Raw genomic sequence first — 18,604 nt, forward strand, 5'->3', positions numbered from 1 at the left:
TGCACTGGAAAGGAGAGGAATGAAGATTAGCCAAAGTAAAACAGAATATATGTGCATGAATGAGGGGGGTGTAGGGGGAAGAGCGAGGCTACAGGAAGAAGAGACAGCAAGGGTGGAGGACTTCAAATAATTGACGTCAACCGTCCAGAGCAATGGTGAGAGTGGTAAGGAAGTGAAGAAACGGGTCCAAGCAGGTTGGAACGGGTGGAGGAAGGTGTCAGGTGTGTTATGTGACAGAAGAGTCTCTGCTAGGATGAAGGGCAAAGTTTATAAAACAGTGGTGAGGCCAGCCTTGATGTACGGATTAGAGATTGTGGCACTGAAGAGACAAAAGGAAGCAGAGCTGGCGGAAATGAAGATGTTGGGGTTGTCTCTAGGAGTGACCTGGTTGGATAGGATTAGAAATGAGCTCATCAGAGGGACGGCCAAGGTTAGATGTTTTGGAGACAAAGTTAGAAAGAGCAGACTTCGATGGTTTGGACACGTGCAGAGGAGATTGAGTGTGTATATTGATAAAAGGATGATGAGGATGTAGCTGCCAGGCAAGAGAGCTAGAGGAAGACCAAAGAGAAGGTTGATGGATGTAGATGGGACAAGACAAAAGGAAAAAAAGTGTCGGACCTTCTCTGTCTGTTCTTCTTTTTCTTTCTCCTCTGGTTCTGTTTATTACGCTGCATCCAGTAGACATCACTGATGCTACCTGGTGGTGGCTTGTGATGATTACTCAGGGAAGATTCTGACTGAGAAACCGGTTTCTCATCATGATAGCAAAATGAGTGGAAACATCTACCCGCTGGCTAGAATCTGCTGTGTGTGCTACATATGATAAATAATAAAATTAATTAATTATTAAATAATATTAATGTAAATAATTGTCTCCTTCAGCCATGCAGGAGGATGCCCTAAAGCTGGTGCTATTGGCTCTGGAGGACGGATCTGCTCTGTCCAGGAAGGTGCTGGTGTTGTTTGTTGTCCAGAAGTTGGAAGGGCGCTTCCCTCAGGCCTCCAAAACCAGCATAGGGCATGTGGTGCAGCTCCTCTATAGGGCCTCCTGCTTCAAGGTACAATTTAACTTTTTGAAAGCCTTCCAAGTGGCATAAATATATATATTTTTTTAATATTATGTAACAACTGAACAAAGGTTTATTATTGTATATGGTGATCATTTGTGGGTTAAATATTATCAGGCTTTATTCAACAGTTTCTCTGCGTTTTTTGTTGATGGTTATGTTAGAAGGTGCCGTAGACCAGGGGTATCAAACTCATTTATGTCACCGCCCACATTGTAGTTCACGTTTCCGTCAGAGGGCCATTATGACTGTGAAACCGTATGAATGGTTAATCGCCTTCTATTACACACTAAATTTATGGATAGCCAATTTTGAAATCAGAAGTCAAGATTAATAGGTTATTCATTTAATGCAAACAAGGGCGATTGGTAAAAAAAAATGCTTGCAATATTTTAACATTATTACATATATCAATTTGAAATGTTTGTACAGATTTTAGCAAGAATCAGTTGATGCACATGATTTGCTTTCGCCGGCCACAAAAAATGATGTGACTGGCCAGATCTGGCCTCTGGGCCTTGAGTTTGACACCTGTGCCGTAGACTAATCTAAAAAGTCAGTCATAAAAGTCATAAATATGCTTGAAGAACTTTCACACATTTGTTATTTTGCAACAAAATTCTTTATTTATATTATTATGACCCTGATCAACTCCTTACACATTTCTCCACCAATTAAAACCATCCCAGTGTTAACATACTCATTTCACTCAGGACATCCTGTGAAACAGTTTACTTTCTGACAATTCCACATTTTCCATGTAAATAATTTCACATTGAAATGAATGGAGAAATTTACCTTTCATATTTCACAACTCAACCTTTCCAAACCATTCCAACTTAAAACTGTTCAATTTCGGACGTATTGGGAACTTGTTTTCACAATCTCCAAATTCCCACATTTTTCGTTATCCCAAATTTTCCCAATCATTGGAGACATTTTATACACTTGCCTCGCAAACTGTTCAGCTCTTTCAGGACATATACGGAACTAATTATCACAATCCTAAAATTCTATATTTTCAAATTTTGAGCTATTGTGGAGCCTCAGGGCAGCCAGAAAACGGACCACTGTGGCAAAGTGGGAAGCATAAAACTGCAGCATCTGAAGTTAATAATTCAAAGCAACAGGGTACACAAATGCGTGTTTGATAACACGCCCTTCGTCACCTCGAAACGTCATAAACCGATGACGCCCTGTAGTTGCAGGCTTTAGGGTTTGTACGAGTAACTAATATGCGGACCTCTGTGGACATGCGCATGTATCTCCGTGCCTGTTAGCCGATGAAGCACATTGCTGGCAGGGCACAAATGTCAAATATTTCCCGGTGATGTAACAGCATTCTATATTTGCACCATGTCACGGCCTGGCTTGCAGGACAGACGAGGGATGCACAAGTAGGTCAAAATAAGGTTGCACAGCAAAGACGTGAGATGATGACGACGTTCTTTCATGCTGAACTCAGCAGATTTGTGTGATGAGGTCTAATGATGATTACTCATAGGGCAGATTCTGAAAAAGGGACACTCCCTTTTCTTGATCTGAATTTGAGTTGACATGTCTGAAGATTCATCACACCGCCTAATAATACACAATTTAATAAATGTATTATCTGAGTCGTATACTGTGGAATTCTCAAAATGGAATACGGAATACAATCCATTACAGGAACCAGTGTGTTTAGATTTTTAAACAGTTTTTCACACAACAAATACAATTAAAATTGAATGACTCCTTTCCAGAATCAAACAATCGTCGTCATAAAACATTTATTAACTGTCAAGGAATGTCTTAACATTATAACCAAGTTAACCACTGTAATATTAATACATTAAAAAAATAAACACTATAAATACTGTTGATTGTCAAATAAGGGTGTGAATTTCACTTTATATTGTAAACTCTATAAACTGTTAAATACAGATAAAATGTTGACGTGTATAGCAGCGAGCCAGTCAGCGACTAGCAAGTTATATCACTTAACTGTCCTTTTATATGACAGGTCTAATTGACACTGCATAGTTTAAAAATAAAAATAAAAATTTAATAAGTTAAAACAAGGGATAAAACTTTGTATTCTTCGAGCTTCTGTTCTTTTCTCCTTCTAATGATATTTTTTAATATGCAGTGGGCGGCATGGTGGTCGACTGGTTAGAGCGTCTGCCTCACCGTTCTGATGACCGGGGTTCAAATCCCGGCCCCGCCTGTGTGGAGTTTGCATGTTCTCCCCGTGCCTGCGTGGGTTTTCTCCGGGCACTCCGGTTTCCTCCCACATCCCAAAAACATGCATGATAGGTTAATTGAAGACTCTAAATTCCCCGTCGGTGTGAATGTGAGTGCGAATGGTTGTTTGTTTATGTGTGCCCAGCGATTGGCTGGCAACCAGTTCAGGGTGTATCCCGTCTCCTCCTCGAAGATAGCTGGGAGAGGCGCTCCCGCAACCCTTGTGAGGATAAGCGGCTCAGAAAATGGATGTGGGTCACAATGACCTGTGAACATTTTGGGTGTATCGAAACAAACATAATAGGAGGGTGGAAAAAAAATGTGTACATGGTTAATTTTCATACAAGTTAAAAAATAAGTTAACTCCATGTTGATACATCAAGACACCCTTTACAACTACTTTACCGGCGAAGGAGGAGGCCTCCTCGGCTAATATTTTAGGACTATTTTTCAATTATTGTTCAAATTTGAGGGTGATTTTGGTCCCCTGGATTCATAATCCAGGTGACCAAGCGGGATGAAGATTCTTCGCTGATGCAGCTGAAGGAGGAGTTCCGCACGTACGAGGCTCTCAGGAGAGAACACGACGCCCAGATTGTGCACATCGCCATGGAAGCCGGCCTCCGCATCTCCCCCGAGCAGTGGTCCTCTCTACTGTACGGGGACCTGGTCCACAAGTCGCACATGCAGTCCATCATTGACAAGGTCTCATTCATAGGACTCATCTTATAAAACAGGGCAAGGCTGGGCAATATGGCGTGAAAATAAAGTTTCAGATTTTTGTTTTTGCTCACAAGAATCTGATTTTTAATCGATTTTCCCCCCATGACAAATGACATTCAAAACAAATGTTGCTCTTCGTTTTGGTTTCCTTTAGTTCTCCTGATACCAAACGAGCTTTGTTTTGTTTTTTTTAGTGTTAACTTGTATCAACTTCCACAGAAATAATGGGAATTGTAACGTGTAATTGATGCTCCCTAAAAAGGTTTATAATTGCCTATAGATACCACAAGATGACAGCAAGATCGCAGCAAAGAACAACATGAACTTCTTAACTCATTTCAACATAGTTTCTTGGCACGGAGAATCCGTAAGATGGAGCCCAAGCAACACTCATACAATGCAAGGGGGTATTCCAGCAAGCAGGTTATGTGTAAACTCGGAGGAACTTGACCCTGAGATGAGGGAAAGCCTGGTCATTACGTGTTTCAAAGAGCTGGGGAAGACGAATTCTGACTCAGTTACCGCGGTAACTGATTCCGTGAGCTCTGTAAAGCTCTGTAAAGTTGTCTATTTTCCTATATTTAAATGCAGTATTCGTGTTAAAACAGTACATAATACTACAGTGGCTTATAATGATATTAAACATACTTTTTGGGAATAAAACCTCTGCTAGTTTTTGATGAATACTTAGCTCTACGATGCTACTCTATATTAATGTTGGCCATGATGCCGCAACTTGGAGAGCTCAGTATTTTTATTTGTACTTGGTGTAAAAAGTTTAAAAACAATGGTTTACAGTTCCTACCATGAATGAATACAGTGCATGTCGATGTTATGGCAATAGCTAATGCATTTAGAAAAAGTTTGGGAAACCCTGCTGTGAGAGAAAGTACATTTTTATGTTGATTTAAAAAAAAAAAAGACTGCAATGAGCATTTATTATCGTGTAGTTGCAGTCTCCAGAGTCATTTGCAAAGAGCATCCAGGAGCTGACCATCGTCCTGCAGAGGACAGGAGACCCTGCCAACCTCACGAGCCTCAGAGCTCACCTCGAACTGCTGGCCAACATAGACCACAATACCGGTAGAGTACAGTCACTTGGTTAAAATGTGGAATAGAAGATAGATTTGTGTGATGGGCTAGAGTGATGATAACTCATAGGCCAGATTTTCTGTATCTGAGTTTTAGCTGAAATATCTGAAGATGCCTCACACAGCTACACAAAAAGATTGCACACAAAGGAAACTCTGTCAACAGCTATGACTCATCACTGTGTAGCATTAAAAGAGACAAATGCTCGGCCATAGCCGGTTATGGTAGTAATATCTCAAGAAGAAAAACTTTATGGTAATGCAACATGAGGATTGATTTGAACTGTATGTGTAGATGATGCATCACCACCATGGGAGGAGCTGGAAAATGTCATGTTGGCCATAAAGTTGGTGGTTCATGGCCTTGTAGAATTCATCCAAAGCTTCAGCAAGAAGAACCACGACTCTCCACAGGTAGTCATTTCAGTATGCGACATGCAGATTTTAGTCTTTGAACAGAGTTCCCATTTAAACAGTGATGAAATACATATTTGTTTGTGGTGTCTGCAGCCTCAGGTGAACAGCAAGTATAAGACCAGCATGTGCAGAGATCTGCGTCATCAAGGAGGATGTCCAAGAGGAAGCAACTGCACATTTGCGCACACACAGGACGAACTTGAGAAGTGAGTGAATGACACACACACACACACACACACACATATATATATATATATATATATATATATATATATATATATATATATATATATATAAAATAATATGCTTAAAAAGATGCCCGAGCCGGAGGAGCAGCGGCTCGAGTCTGAGCCCCACCTGGATGACCGAGCTTCTCACCTTATCTCTAAGGGAGAGCCCGGACATTCTGCTGAGGAAGCTTGTTAGGATTAGCTGTAAACTGTAGTGTTGTACTGTGCCTTTAAGGGGCGTGGCCAAGTGAGTGAACTCAAGTACATGGCAGTTAGTCTGCGTTTTGAGCGTTAGGGTTAGGGGCCATGAGTTTTAGTGTGCGCTCTTTGCTCATGTTCTCATTTTGTGTTTGACTGTTTGTTCTGTTCAAATTACCTATTTGAACAAATTACCTATTTCCCAGGACTTTCGTGCCATCTTGTGGCATTTTAGGGCGTTAATTTAAAAAAATACAAAGCGATGAATTCGGAAATAATGAACTATATGAATAGGCGGGGGTTCCTTGTATTGTCAGTGCAATCGGACGTTGCAGTAATGCAGCATCGTGTCATGAAGCGATGACAAAGAGTGCAGGCCAAATGACGAATGACACGTAAGGGAAGCACAGTATAGAACTTCCCCAGTGTGCGGTACATAAACCTGGACATTTTTCCACCGTTTCCTACCTTGTTTTTCCAGATTTCGTCTGAGGAACAAGAAGAGCGGCAGTGTTAGCCGTGCATTCCCTTCACCCGGGGGAAAAACCTTCACGGTGGAGGACAGTATCCAGACTGATGGGTCTGCAGGAGTTGGAGAGGACACCCTGACAGAGGGCAGCCCTCACCCACAACTCATTTCCAGAGGAGCTGACACCATGGAGGGCATAAAGAGGGTTGTGTCCAGTGAATCTATTTGCGCAAGTGGGAACAACGGGCTGAGTGACACCAGTATGACCTTACTGGACTCAGCTGAGCAGTAAGCATATTTCCTATTGCATATGGCAAGCTTTTGCTCATACTTGAATAGTATAAATCTGCGGATAATTGACGGCCATTAGAATTGCATTGGGAAAAACAAGGGGGGGGGGGGGGGGGGAATATATTTAATAAGCAGAGAGTTTATCCCTGCTTATGACTAAATGTTTGCAGGGTTGGTTGACCCCCCCCAAAAGAAAATAATATTTATAGGATAAAAAAAAAAAAGAATTGAAAAAAATGAAAACATTTTTTTTTAAAATTAGCAGATAGGTGAATTCATGGGTGCCGGACCATGAGTATGCGGAGGTCCACTGTTGTGTCTCAATTATTCAACTGGTGCGCTGTCCACTGGGAGAAAAATAAGCACCATGTATTGTATTCTGAAGCTCATATGGATTCACCTAATTTATATATATATATATTTATCATTTTGATGATATAATAAGAAAAACACACCAAAATTCACCATCTCATAAGAACATTTAAAAATTATATTTAATAAAGAAGTTACATGGAAATTGGCTTTCTGAATAACAAATGGAATGTACCTTTTTAAGTTGAACTTCTGAAATAGAGTGGGCACGACAGTGAACGTTTGTCAGCAAGGTGTCTGTCGGGTCAAAATCAGGCTACATTCGTGTAGTCTGAGTTTGGCAATACTGTCCTTGTGAAGCACAATTTACCAAGCATTGGATTGTTGTCCGGCTAATAGGGAACGTGTTCTGAAAGGGGACGTAGGTGAAAATGAAAAGATAGGGGGATACTGGCCACTCATACCAGAGTAGCAATGGGGCAGCCATATGCACACTGACTGCGGAGTATCTGCAACATTTGCACAATCAACATTGTCCCAGATTATCGCACTACTCGTCACTTTAAACCGCATACACTCCTTGAAGTCTCGGCGCCCTTTGCACAATGGTCATTGCACCGGACTATTCCGAGATTAGTCATTCGAACTGCTCTAAGTGCTAGAGGACTCTGCATCTTTCTGTCAAAAAAATAATAATAATTGTACCGGCATTACCGGACAACTAGCAACCCTTTATTTCTCAGTTAATGTTTTTCTCAATGTCTTTATGTGTCAAAAGTGTTCTCTATCAATTGACTGTCTGTTGTCGTATGAGAGCGGCTCCAACTACCGGAGACAAATTCCTTGTGTGTTTTTTGGACATACTTGGCAAATAAAGATGATTCTGATTCTGATTCTGATATGTTGAAGTTTCGGCTCCATTACATTCCTCGCTCACGCACATTTTGGCAAAAATGACTGCAAGCTTCTCTGTTTCATCCACTGTTACATGATAAATTATGAATATCGTTCAGTATTGTTGTAATACACACTGAAAAGGAACTTTTCTCTAATGTTGCAGATGAGATGCACCTGTACTGTATATGAGATGTTAAAGTATATTTGTCTTATAGTCCAAATTTTAATTAGTTCTTTTTATTGCTGCTTTCTCCTCGAGGGAGCCCGTGTCTCCGCCCAGAACTCACGCCAGCCACTCCTCAACGTTGTCTCCTTTGATCGCCATGGGACGGGTGACTGATGGTGGCGGGGGGCCCGTGTCTAAACATGGTGGTCCCCTCATGCTGCGAGTGCCTCATCCTTCTCAGCCCTCAGACCAGTTCTACCAGGAGCAACAATCTGCGTACGACACGGCCCACCACCAGCCAAACTGTGAGTCTTCAAATACTGTATTTCCTCATATCGTGGCTGTTTTTTTTAAATAAAAGGAGATCCAAGTGTGTATTAGGGGTCGCTTTATTTTTATATTTATATCGTATAAAGTATTCATATTTTGATATTGGTAATCGGCGGCACTATGGGCGACTGGTTAGCATATCTGCCTCACAGTTCTGAGGACTCGGGTTCAAATCCGGCCTCGCCTGTGTGGAGTTTGTATGTTCTCCCCGAGCCTGCGTGGGTTTTCTCCGGGCACTCCGGTTTCCTCCCACATCCCAAAAACATGCATGTTAGGTTAATTGAATACTCTAAATTGCCCGTAGGTGTGAATGCGAGTCTGATATATTTGCATTTAATCGATTACAACTGTGTGTTTTCAAGTGCTTATTTAGGTACACTTTTTATTTCACTTTTATGTGCAATATATTTGAGTTGAACTATTGTTTAAGTGCAGTTTTTTTTCCTTTTCCTATATATAAGCGCAGTCTTAATGATCAAACTGCATAATATTACAGTAGCTTACAATAATATTGAATATACTCTAGGAATGAAACCTCTGCCTTGTTTCTGGTCAAGACTTGAGCCTACTATCTTACTGTTTTTAAATGTTGGTCATTACGATGGTATTTAATGACCCAAGTATTTTTGGAGGTGTAAAATGTTTTCGAACCACTGGTTTAAGCCTTAAAATCCCCTACAACACATGCTTCAAACACATTTAAACTTATTTAGATAAACGTTTTAAATACATTGTTAATGTATTTCAACCTAATTGTTTTTGTTTGTTTCACAGAAAATCTGTGATATAGTGGGATCGCAATAGGTGACCCATGAGATAGATTACAGTGTTACCACGATATAGGTTGACTGAAACCAGATTTTAAAACTGAAGAAAAGTTGTGATATCGATAAAATGTGGAGAAAATTAGGTTGGCTGGACAGAAGCAGATGGATCTTTAGTCTTGCAGCTCCCAGTGACCCCGAAAAGGGCTGCACATAATATTGTGGAGTTACCGCACATGAGAGTGGAAAGCAAATCACAGGAAAAGACGCCATCTCTGCATAACATTATTTTATTGCTTCAGGGAAGTCCTTCACAACATCTGAGTGACATGTGGGGGGACTCCACACTGAGGCTGGATGTGTTCCTCGGTATAGGGTGCTGCTGTTTTGATTAGCAACTATGATAAATTGGGCTCGCTGGCATCTATGAGCTGAAGTAATTACAGTTACCACATGGGTTTTTAAGCAACTAGAGAGGCGCTTATGTATTTTCTGGCAAGGAATTGAGGCAGTGGGCAGCATCGTGGACAAGTTCTTTAGCACGTCTACCCACCAGTTATGAAGTTCAGAGTTTCTCCTCTTCAGAGTTTGCCTGTTCTCCACGGGCTTGCATGGATTTTCCTCAGCTACTTCTTCCAAAAAAATATGCACAGTTAAGTTTATTTAGGACTCCAACTTGGGCATGGGTTTGAATATTGAGTGTGAAGGTTTGTTTGGCTATATGTGCCCTGTGATTGGCTGGTGACTCGTTCAGGGTGTACTCCAGCTGTTGCTCACAATCAGCTGGGATACGCTTCAGCTCACCTGCAGCTCTAATAAGGACGAGTGGTATAGAAAATAGATGGATGGATTTAAGTCAGCATCAAGTGGAGGATAGTATTTGAATAAATACAATAAATGCCTCAATCAAAATGCAATTTTTTGACGAGAAAGTTGAATATATTATTTTGTTCATCCTCCAGCAGGTTCCTACTACCCATCTACTCTCCATCCTTCACACAAACCCTGCATGGCTCGCTTCCTCAGATCTTCCAACGTCCCAGAATCCTTTCTGCCGCCGTCCTCCTTTCCCAGTGACCCTCAAATATCCCATCATCCCCCCTCCTCTTGTTCCACGGGATATCCACCTCATCCAACGAGGGACCGCATGGGACCTCCCATCTTCCACAACAACCCAGGGCAGCCTCAGTATGGACCTCTGGCCTCTGCCCATGGGGTTTATGCACCTCTCTATGACAGCAGAAGAGTGTGGAGGCCTCAGGTTGAGCTTTCTGTTCATTTTTTAAAATGTACAGGTGAAAATCTTGAATGTCTCCTCTTAGGTATTGACACATTTACTTATTTCCATTGCAGCTGTACAATAGAGAGGATGCGAGGAGTAATTCATTGCCTCCAGAGGTGCTGCATTCCTCTGTCTACCAGCCTCCACTCAGGGAGAGATTCAACTCGCTAGACAGCAACTACTACTCTGCCTCAGAGCACCGTACAGCACTGCACAGGGTGAGTGCAAATGTAGTACAAGTGATCCATTACGAATACAGAGCATTGCTCTGCTGAGATTATTTATTAAAATGTATTGTGTCTAGGATCCCCAAATCTGTATTCATGTTATTCTAGTTTTCAAACTTAAAAAAAAAAAATGTTCTTGAGTTTTTCTTCCTACGCCTTCATATGTCACCTCTACCTTCACTGCCAGTCGTGGAGCCCTCAACCTCCTCTGTATGAAGTCCATCCTCCTACTTGTACCTACCTAAATATGTCTGCCTCCCCCACTCCCTGCATTTTCACATCGTCTTTCTGCACCAGCACTGCTACTGCTGAAATATATTAATGTATTATTGAAAACAAGGACAATTGAACTCTGATTAAAGTGGAAAATAATAAGCATGCCACTTGCTGTAAATGTTGTTATCTCATATGCGACAAGAGCAAGCTTCAAGTGTTGCCACATCCATCAACTTTTAAAAATCACGCATTGAAATACTTTTTTTTAATTATTATTGTATTTGTGTTTTTCTTACTATTTAATATCATTTACAATGGTGACAGTAAAAGAAAAAAAAATAATTGTAAAATTTTTATGTTGATTGGGGCCAGTTGGGAGCCAGTTCTAGGGGGTTGTAACAAGTAAAAGTAGTTTGAGTAAAAGCATTGATTGTAATATTAGCCTTCATGCTCGTGGACACAGTTAGTGTGCAGATCCTTATTTGTTGCAGGTAGAGGACACATTAGCAAACACAAATATTACAATACTTACAATTTGGCAACATTCTAAACGGCTTGCTTACAGACACATTTTGGGGAAATAGGTAGCACACACAAGATTTACTTGGTTGTGTAATTTTGCACTTGATGGGTGGGTTGGCACTCCAGAGATCCAACTATTCGTACGAGCAATTAAAAAGTGCATTTTCCACAGTATTTCCCCTATAAGTTACTAATTATGTTTCTTTGTGGTATAAAGGGATACAATAAAAGTTACATTAAGTACATACAGTATACTGTACGGTATAGTGTCACAAAACCTGAATCAGACACAAATAACTCTTTATTTATTAACTTCCTTCTCACTTCACTTCACTTCCTTCACTCTGTATCCAATGTTGTTTTTAGGAGTACGGCCACGTTCCTCTGGTCTACGATGACCTGTTCCGACGTAAGCAAGAACAGTGGGTGCATCACCACCACCATCATCATCATCACAGCACCAGAAGGCCCTCCCAGCCCTCTGCCATCTTCAACATTGATTTCGGACCTGAGGTATGCAGCAAACCACAACCGCAGCATGGATTTCAATTACAAATCAGTACATGAAGCAGTAATACTTGTTGAGTTAACCTCTTTATGCGTAATTGAATTCCCCGCTCTGAGAGCATCTGCCTTGCCCGCATCCACTGTAATACTATGCGAGTGGGAGATAGTTGCTTAGGAACTGTGGATGATAATATCATGGCTCAACTGTGGGGTGCGTGGGTGCATGTGTGAGAGAAAAAGCGTCATTTGAGGCTTTAACAAGCAGCAACTGTGGAATTGTGCTGACTAAAGTTTTGCTAAACTGAGGGGAATATTTCCACTTATCCATACAGACAAATACTGTCCATCCTTGTAAGCTCTGCAGACTTTCTGTTGGTTTCTCCTAACTTGATGTTCCAATGAGCGCTTGTCTTTATACACGTTGAAAATACATAAGAACACCCAACAAAGTTGAACTTCAACATACAGTATATTGAACTCCGGTCCTCAGAACTGTGAGGCAGACGCTCTAACCAGTCGGTCACCGTGCCACATGCTAATGCTACATGCTAATGTTCATGTTTTTGCTAAAGAGTACATCCTAGCTGTGTCAGCTTTTCAACAACACATGTAGCTAAATAATAAAAAAAGAGAAACTTTGATGTTAATATATTTTTCTGATAATATGAGTAAAAGGGTTGCATTGGTTGGAGTAACACTCAATTAGAGCTGAAAACAAATAAAAACAAATGACAAATAGAAGAGAGACTTACCTAACGTCTACCTACCCATGGTCTACTAAGTCTTGTAACTCACTTTTTTTCTCTTCCTAAAAAGCAACCAAATAAAGCACAATAAAAGGTAATGGGTGAATTAGCAGGCGGCACGGTGGACGACTGGTTAGAGCGTCAGCCTCACAGTTCTGAGGACCCGGGTTCAATCCCCGGCCCCGCCTGTGTGGAGTTTGCATGTTCTCCCCGTGCCTGCGTGGGCTTTCTCCGGGCACTCCGGTTTCCTCCCACATCCCAAAAACATGCATGAATTGGAGACTCTAAATTACCCGTAGGTGTGTGAATGTGAGTGCGAATGGTTGTTTGTTTGTATGTGCCCTGCGATTGGCTGGCAACCAGTTCGGGGTGTACCCCGCCTCCTGCCCGATGATAGCTGGGATAGGCTCCAGCACGCTCGCGACCCTAGTGAGGAGAAGCGGCTCAGAAAATGGATGGATGGATGGTAAATCATAGAATAGCCAAATCGGGGATGTCATTTGACTTAGATATGGGAAAATGAACAAGTAATTATTCAAAGAATTATCTTTTTAAAATATTTGTAATGTGATGAGAGAATATTTGAATTTTCTGAGCTCCTATTTGGATGTCAGTGTTCAACAAGTAATTCCACATAATTATTAACAATTATGTCAGTTCCTGACTTCACTGCAGGCAGTGTGGGATCAGTTCGCACCCAGCGGTGATATGAACTGGTGACCAGTCCAGGGTTGTCTGCCTTTTGTTCGAAGTCAGCTGAGATGGCCTCCAGCTCACCCGTGACCGCTAACAGGATACGAAGTATAGAAAAGGGCTTGATGTCATCAATGATGACAATCACAAGATTTTTTTTGTCTCTTGCAGCATGTGGAGAGCAGTGCAGGTGCGTGTGTTGGGTGCTGCTTCAGAGGTGAGGAAAGCTTGGCGCGCTACACGCCGTGGTCCTGCGCCGCCACCATCGGGCCCTGTCACAGCCCTTTTGAGCCTGAGGTGCTCACGCAAGCTGCGTCTCACTCTGCCTTGGAGCAGTCGGTGAGTTTAGTTTAGTCTCACAGCCATGCCCCATTCTTGCAGGAATAAGGAAAATTAAAAGGAAATGAAGATGAGGAAGATCTACCTACCTACCTACCTAAGTAACAGGGAGGCTTTTCCAGCTGGTTGGTCTAATGATGTTAGCACTCTGAAATAGCCCTTCTCCTATTGGATGCGCCTTTTGCCATCACCATGATGCGGCGTTTTGGCTAAAAGCGCCCCCTTTCCTCTGATTGGTTGCATCCGTGTAGAAGACCCAACTCTCACTACTTGTGAGAGCACACGTTTGTTATGTTGACAGCGCTGGCTCAGGAGCGGAAAAGGAAGGCGGAGATCTTCGCTAGTGATGTAGATAAGCTTGAGAAATTCGAATGACCTGATTTCAGGCCTCTTGGCAGAAAAGCGTCTGGAACTTAGGACTGCATGGATGATTTTCATATTTCACGTTTACTGAGGCACCATAGAGACAATATTACAGAAGATAAAGATTTGTCCCCTTTAAGTGTGGCAGTGTTAATACATTTCCCACTAACTCTAACCCAACCTAATTCTAACCTTAACCCATCCTAAACCGCCCCAACCCTTGCCCTAAACCTAACCATAACAAACTTCTTTGTTTTTATTTCGTACAATTGTGATATGTTTGGGATGGTCATCTCGTTACATCTTGCGTAGCCCGTCACCCTTCCTGCGACACAGGAGCCAATCATGTTGCAGCGGGGCCTGTCCCGCCTGCAAACTATGTGCGAATCCTAATAACGCCAGCAGGACGCCACTCATGAATTTAACATTTTTCACTTAGAGAGTGGTTCGCGGCAAACGACAACCTTGTGCATGGCCCTGTGATGCGACACGCCTTTCCATTCTTGCCCTTGCAGCACTTACACAATGAATGGGTTTTTCGACGGCGTGCTGTGCATTGCTAAGTGCATTGTGAAAAGGCCTTACTGTACTGTATGTGGGAGATGGATTGCAAGAGACTGGACAAGACTGACATTTATGCTTTACTTGTTTGTACTGTAATTTGTTGACAGACCATGTCAATGCAATACAGAAAGAAAAAGACAGCACTGCATAGCACAAAGAAAACCAAAACCAAAAAAAAAAAGAAATGTGAACATAGGACATTCCTTAGGGAAAACTGTACATGCAGTGCTGTAGGAATTACAATGCAGTCTTCCTAAACTACGCCCATGATTGAGAACCTGGTCTACTAGTGTGGCTCCTATCTCATCGGCGACTGAGAAAAACTGTATAATCCATTATGTCTCAATTTCTTCAAGACGGAGCTAACTAACCAACATTATTTTGATGATAGGAATGTTAAATGAACCAAATTCCACATGCTCAACAAAATTCTTATACAAAAATTAAATTATACAGTTTCTTACTAAGCAGTTGGACGGCTGCAGCAGTGGCGGCAGTGGTGTTAGCAGCAACGGCGGTGTTAACAGCGGTGGCGTCACAAAGCGTTGGCTGCACTCGTTAGATCACTGCAGGCGCCTGAAAGAAGAGGACCCCATCATTCCTTTCAGCGAGGGACCCATCATCTCCAAGTGGGGGGCCATATCCAGGGCGTCCCGCTCGGGCTATCACACCACCGATCCTGTCCAAGCAACCGCTTGCCAGGGTGGCGCTAGTACCACGCCCATTAACTTTAAAGGTAAGCATGGACAACAAGTACTGAAAGTTTTGATGAGCTGGAGTGATCTGCTCATCTTTGAAGTACACACGTCCATTTTGTATGTCGCTTATCCTTATTAGGCTTACAGGTGAGCTGCAGCCAATCCCAGCTGACTTTGGGTGTAAAAAAGCACTTGAAGAAGGCTTAAATGTAATCATCAATTATCTGTAGGGCATTTCACCATGATGTCACACATACTACACTTCTGGGGGGGGGGGGGGGTCAAAAGCCCAAGCAATTTCTAATGGCAACACTAGTAAACAAACCCGAACATGTCATTTGACCAAGGCAGACCCATTGAGAAAACAGTGTAAATGGCTTGAATGATGATTTTAGCTTTCTTCTCTCCTGCCATACTTTGAATATGTGAATTATCAGTTGAAAAGACTGAGGTAAAATGCTTACAATTATGTCACGTGAGCCCCTCAAAATGGAGATATTCTGCATAAAATTGCTATAATTCATAAATGGTAAATCGAGTTTGTGATACCTCTTATATCAAGGCTAAAATTCTACACTTCAATCCCATGTTGATTGTTTTATTTCCGATCAATTGTGGTGGTGTATAAAGGCCAAAAAATAAAAACGCTGTAATTGTCAAAGTACGTCTGCACCTACAGTAACTGTGCTCCTTGATATTTTAGTGAAAATTCTGATTTGTATCATTATATTTTCCAGATTACAATTGCCACTTGGATCGTGATGAGTACAGGTGGAGCTCCAGGGGATCCAACTCTTCCAGCCACTCCAGTTTCCTAGAGAGGTACAACCAACATTCTATGTTTGCATATTTGTTAACTTATTTCCATGTATGTTTGACTGGTTCTGAAACAATGGAGACACATACTACTATACTGGTTGTGCGCAAAAAAAACTTAAATTGTGCACCACTGACACAGTTTTATTTTGTCACCATGCATTTGTTGTTTTAGTGAGCAGCTTTGTCAACATTCGTCAAGCGAGAAAATTGCATGTGATCTGCAAATCCACCAGACAGCCTTCAGCCAGGATCGGGACCTTGAGGAGAGTGAGCCAGGCACGGAACGGGACATTGAGCTTGAACTGTGCGCTCTGGACATAGAGGACTCGAACATCAAGTCTCAGGTAGAGCCTGAAAACCTACAGAAGATTGTTATTATCCAAATGTTCATACAAATACGGTGGAACCTCTCAAGTAAAACGCACACTATTTTGGTTCCAGTTTTTTTTTGGGCCAATGTTACCCATAGCAAATAATAGAAATTGTAACCCATTACTAACCCATCACATCACATTATTCACTAAAGAACAACACTAATTTGCTGTTTTTGTGCTCAGGCCAAAGCCATATCTAATATAAAAATAGTGTTTTGCATCAGGTCACTGATGGTGTAGTGGTGCACTCGCCTGACTTTGGTGCGGGCAGTGTGGGATCAGTTCCCACGCAGTAACAGTCTGAATGTGAGTGCGAATGGTTGTCTGTGTCTATATGTGCCCTGCGACTGACTGGCGGCCAGTTCAGGGTGTAGTCCGGCTTTCACCCGAAGTCAGCTGGGATAGGCCCCAGCGACCCTAACCAGGATAAGCGGTGTTTAAAATGGGTGGATGGGTTTTGTATCACAGGTCCGTGGAACTATGTTGAAGTGAGGGAAAGAGCTTTATCTAAGCAGTCCATAGTCTTGTCTAATAGAAAAAACAAAGTGCTCTGCTGTCATCTTGTGGCGACGATTGCCAATTACAAACCATTTTGGGTGTGCGTTAATTTCTCGGTTATTCTCAAACAATGAATTGTGTAACCACCATCATTAACTCTGATGACACGTGACATACACTTGACAAACTCTTGTAAATGGGAGGCAAGTCTCTTTGCGTAAAAAATAAAAACAGCCAAAGAATGCAGTGTATATTGGGTTTTTTTTTGTATCAGAGATTGTACCTTGCAGCCAGGACAGAGCTACGTGTAGGATTTGTGTGTGTGTGTGCGTGTGGTACCTTGACTCATGAGGGCCCCAACCTCTTGAGTTTTCCGAGTTACAAGCCGTCACTGGTAATCTTTTAGTTGCTCACTGTCTCCAATGGCATGTTCCGCGTTCCATTGTACTAGCGAACCTCTTTATTCTCGTGTCATTTTTGCCTTTCAGGTTTCTTTGGACGTGGCCACGCCATATTCCGAGGATGCCTCCCACCTCCTCCCACTCTCCTGCTCCTCTTCACTCCTGTCATCCCCGCTGGAGGAACAATACCATGCTGAGGACCCTTCAACGGATAAGATGGACACTTACCTGCTGAAAAAGATGGCCTTTAGGTGACTTGACATGTAACTTTAGCCTCAAGTGTGCAGACATCCTCTAAATTAGCTGTTATGTTTGAAAATATCACCTATTTGATTAGGCCTCACGCACGCACACACATACACACACACACACACACACACACATACGAGGAGGTGTTAAAGAATATCCCTGTCTTAGATCCCTGTCGGATCTAACCAAAGCAATTAGTTTCTATACTAAAGTCAAAAAATTTTGAGAATAAAGCCATAATGATGAATAAAAGTTGTAATATTTACAGGAATTTAATCCTCATATTACAGTGAAACCTAGATTCAAAACACTAATATGGAGAGGGGTCATCCTTTAAATCAGATTGTCCGTTAAATTGAAGCACTTTTTGGTGGCAAAAAAATACACCAGTTCAGTACAAAATTATTGTCTTGTACATTTTTCATGGGCTAAAAACACCCAGCACAGTACAAGATTATTGTGAATAAATATATATAAAAAAAGCTTCAAATGTTTGAAAAGTTTCAATGTTTATCCAAACTTACCTCACTGGTCCATGAAAGGGGTGATTTTGAGTTTCAACTGGACAATCTATTCCGTTAAATCGTGGTTCCACTGTTCTTGAAAAAAAGTTGTAATTTTTTACTTGGGAAAAAAATCATGACGAGGTAATTCTGTATCATGATTTAAAAACTCACAAGCATCCGGCAATATTATCGTAGTATTACGACAGTAAATTCAGGATTTTAAAAGAATTAGGTAATACTATAATTTTTTTTATTTTTTTTGCAATAGTATGACTTGCAAGTATCTTTTTTTGAAAAAATGAAACACTTTCTAATAATACTAAGAACCATTATTGTGAATTTTTTTTGAACTTTTTTCCCCACATTAAATTCCAACTTTTTCTTGTCGTATAACCATTTGGTTCTTGGAAAATGTCACC

The 18,604-nt window shown here is 41.6% G+C and overlaps 1 protein-coding gene across 9 annotated transcripts in view; it reads left to right on the forward strand.

The window, feature by feature from the left end:
- The window catches only part of rc3h2 (ring finger and CCCH-type domains 2), a 38,591-nt gene that overhangs the window by 14,122 nt on the left and 5,865 nt on the right, over window positions 1-18,604 (forward strand). For 5 of the 9 annotated variants that reach the window (XM_061698100.1, XM_061698101.1, XM_061698105.1 and 2 more), the window contains 15 exons: window positions 886-1,061; window positions 3,798-3,998; window positions 4,967-5,099; window positions 5,403-5,521; window positions 5,618-5,730; window positions 6,434-6,709; window positions 8,181-8,392; window positions 10,144-10,442; window positions 10,535-10,681; window positions 11,795-11,941; window positions 13,546-13,713; window positions 15,097-15,376; window positions 16,076-16,160; window positions 16,330-16,501; window positions 17,518-17,681. In XM_061698100.1, the coding sequence (XP_061554084.1) occupies window positions 886-1,061; window positions 3,798-3,998; window positions 4,967-5,099; window positions 5,403-5,521; window positions 5,618-5,730; window positions 6,434-6,709; window positions 8,181-8,392; window positions 10,144-10,442; window positions 10,535-10,681; window positions 11,795-11,941; window positions 13,546-13,713; window positions 15,097-15,376; window positions 16,076-16,160; window positions 16,330-16,501; window positions 17,518-17,681 (2,692 nt within the window). Of the gene's footprint in view, window positions 1-885; window positions 1,062-3,797; window positions 3,999-4,966; window positions 5,100-5,402; window positions 5,522-5,617; window positions 5,731-6,433; window positions 6,710-8,180; window positions 8,393-10,143; window positions 10,443-10,534; window positions 10,682-11,794; window positions 11,942-13,545; window positions 13,714-15,096; window positions 15,377-16,075; window positions 16,161-16,329; window positions 16,502-17,517; window positions 17,682-18,604 lie in introns of those variants that run through there. The other 4 variants (XM_061698103.1, XM_061698104.1, XM_061698102.1 and 1 more) reach the window with 4 other exon arrangements.

This window comes from Phycodurus eques, chromosome 15 (assembly GCF_024500275.1).
Source record: "Phycodurus eques isolate BA_2022a chromosome 15, UOR_Pequ_1.1, whole genome shotgun sequence".
Taxonomy (NCBI): Eukaryota; Metazoa; Chordata; class Actinopteri; order Syngnathiformes; family Syngnathidae; genus Phycodurus; species Phycodurus eques.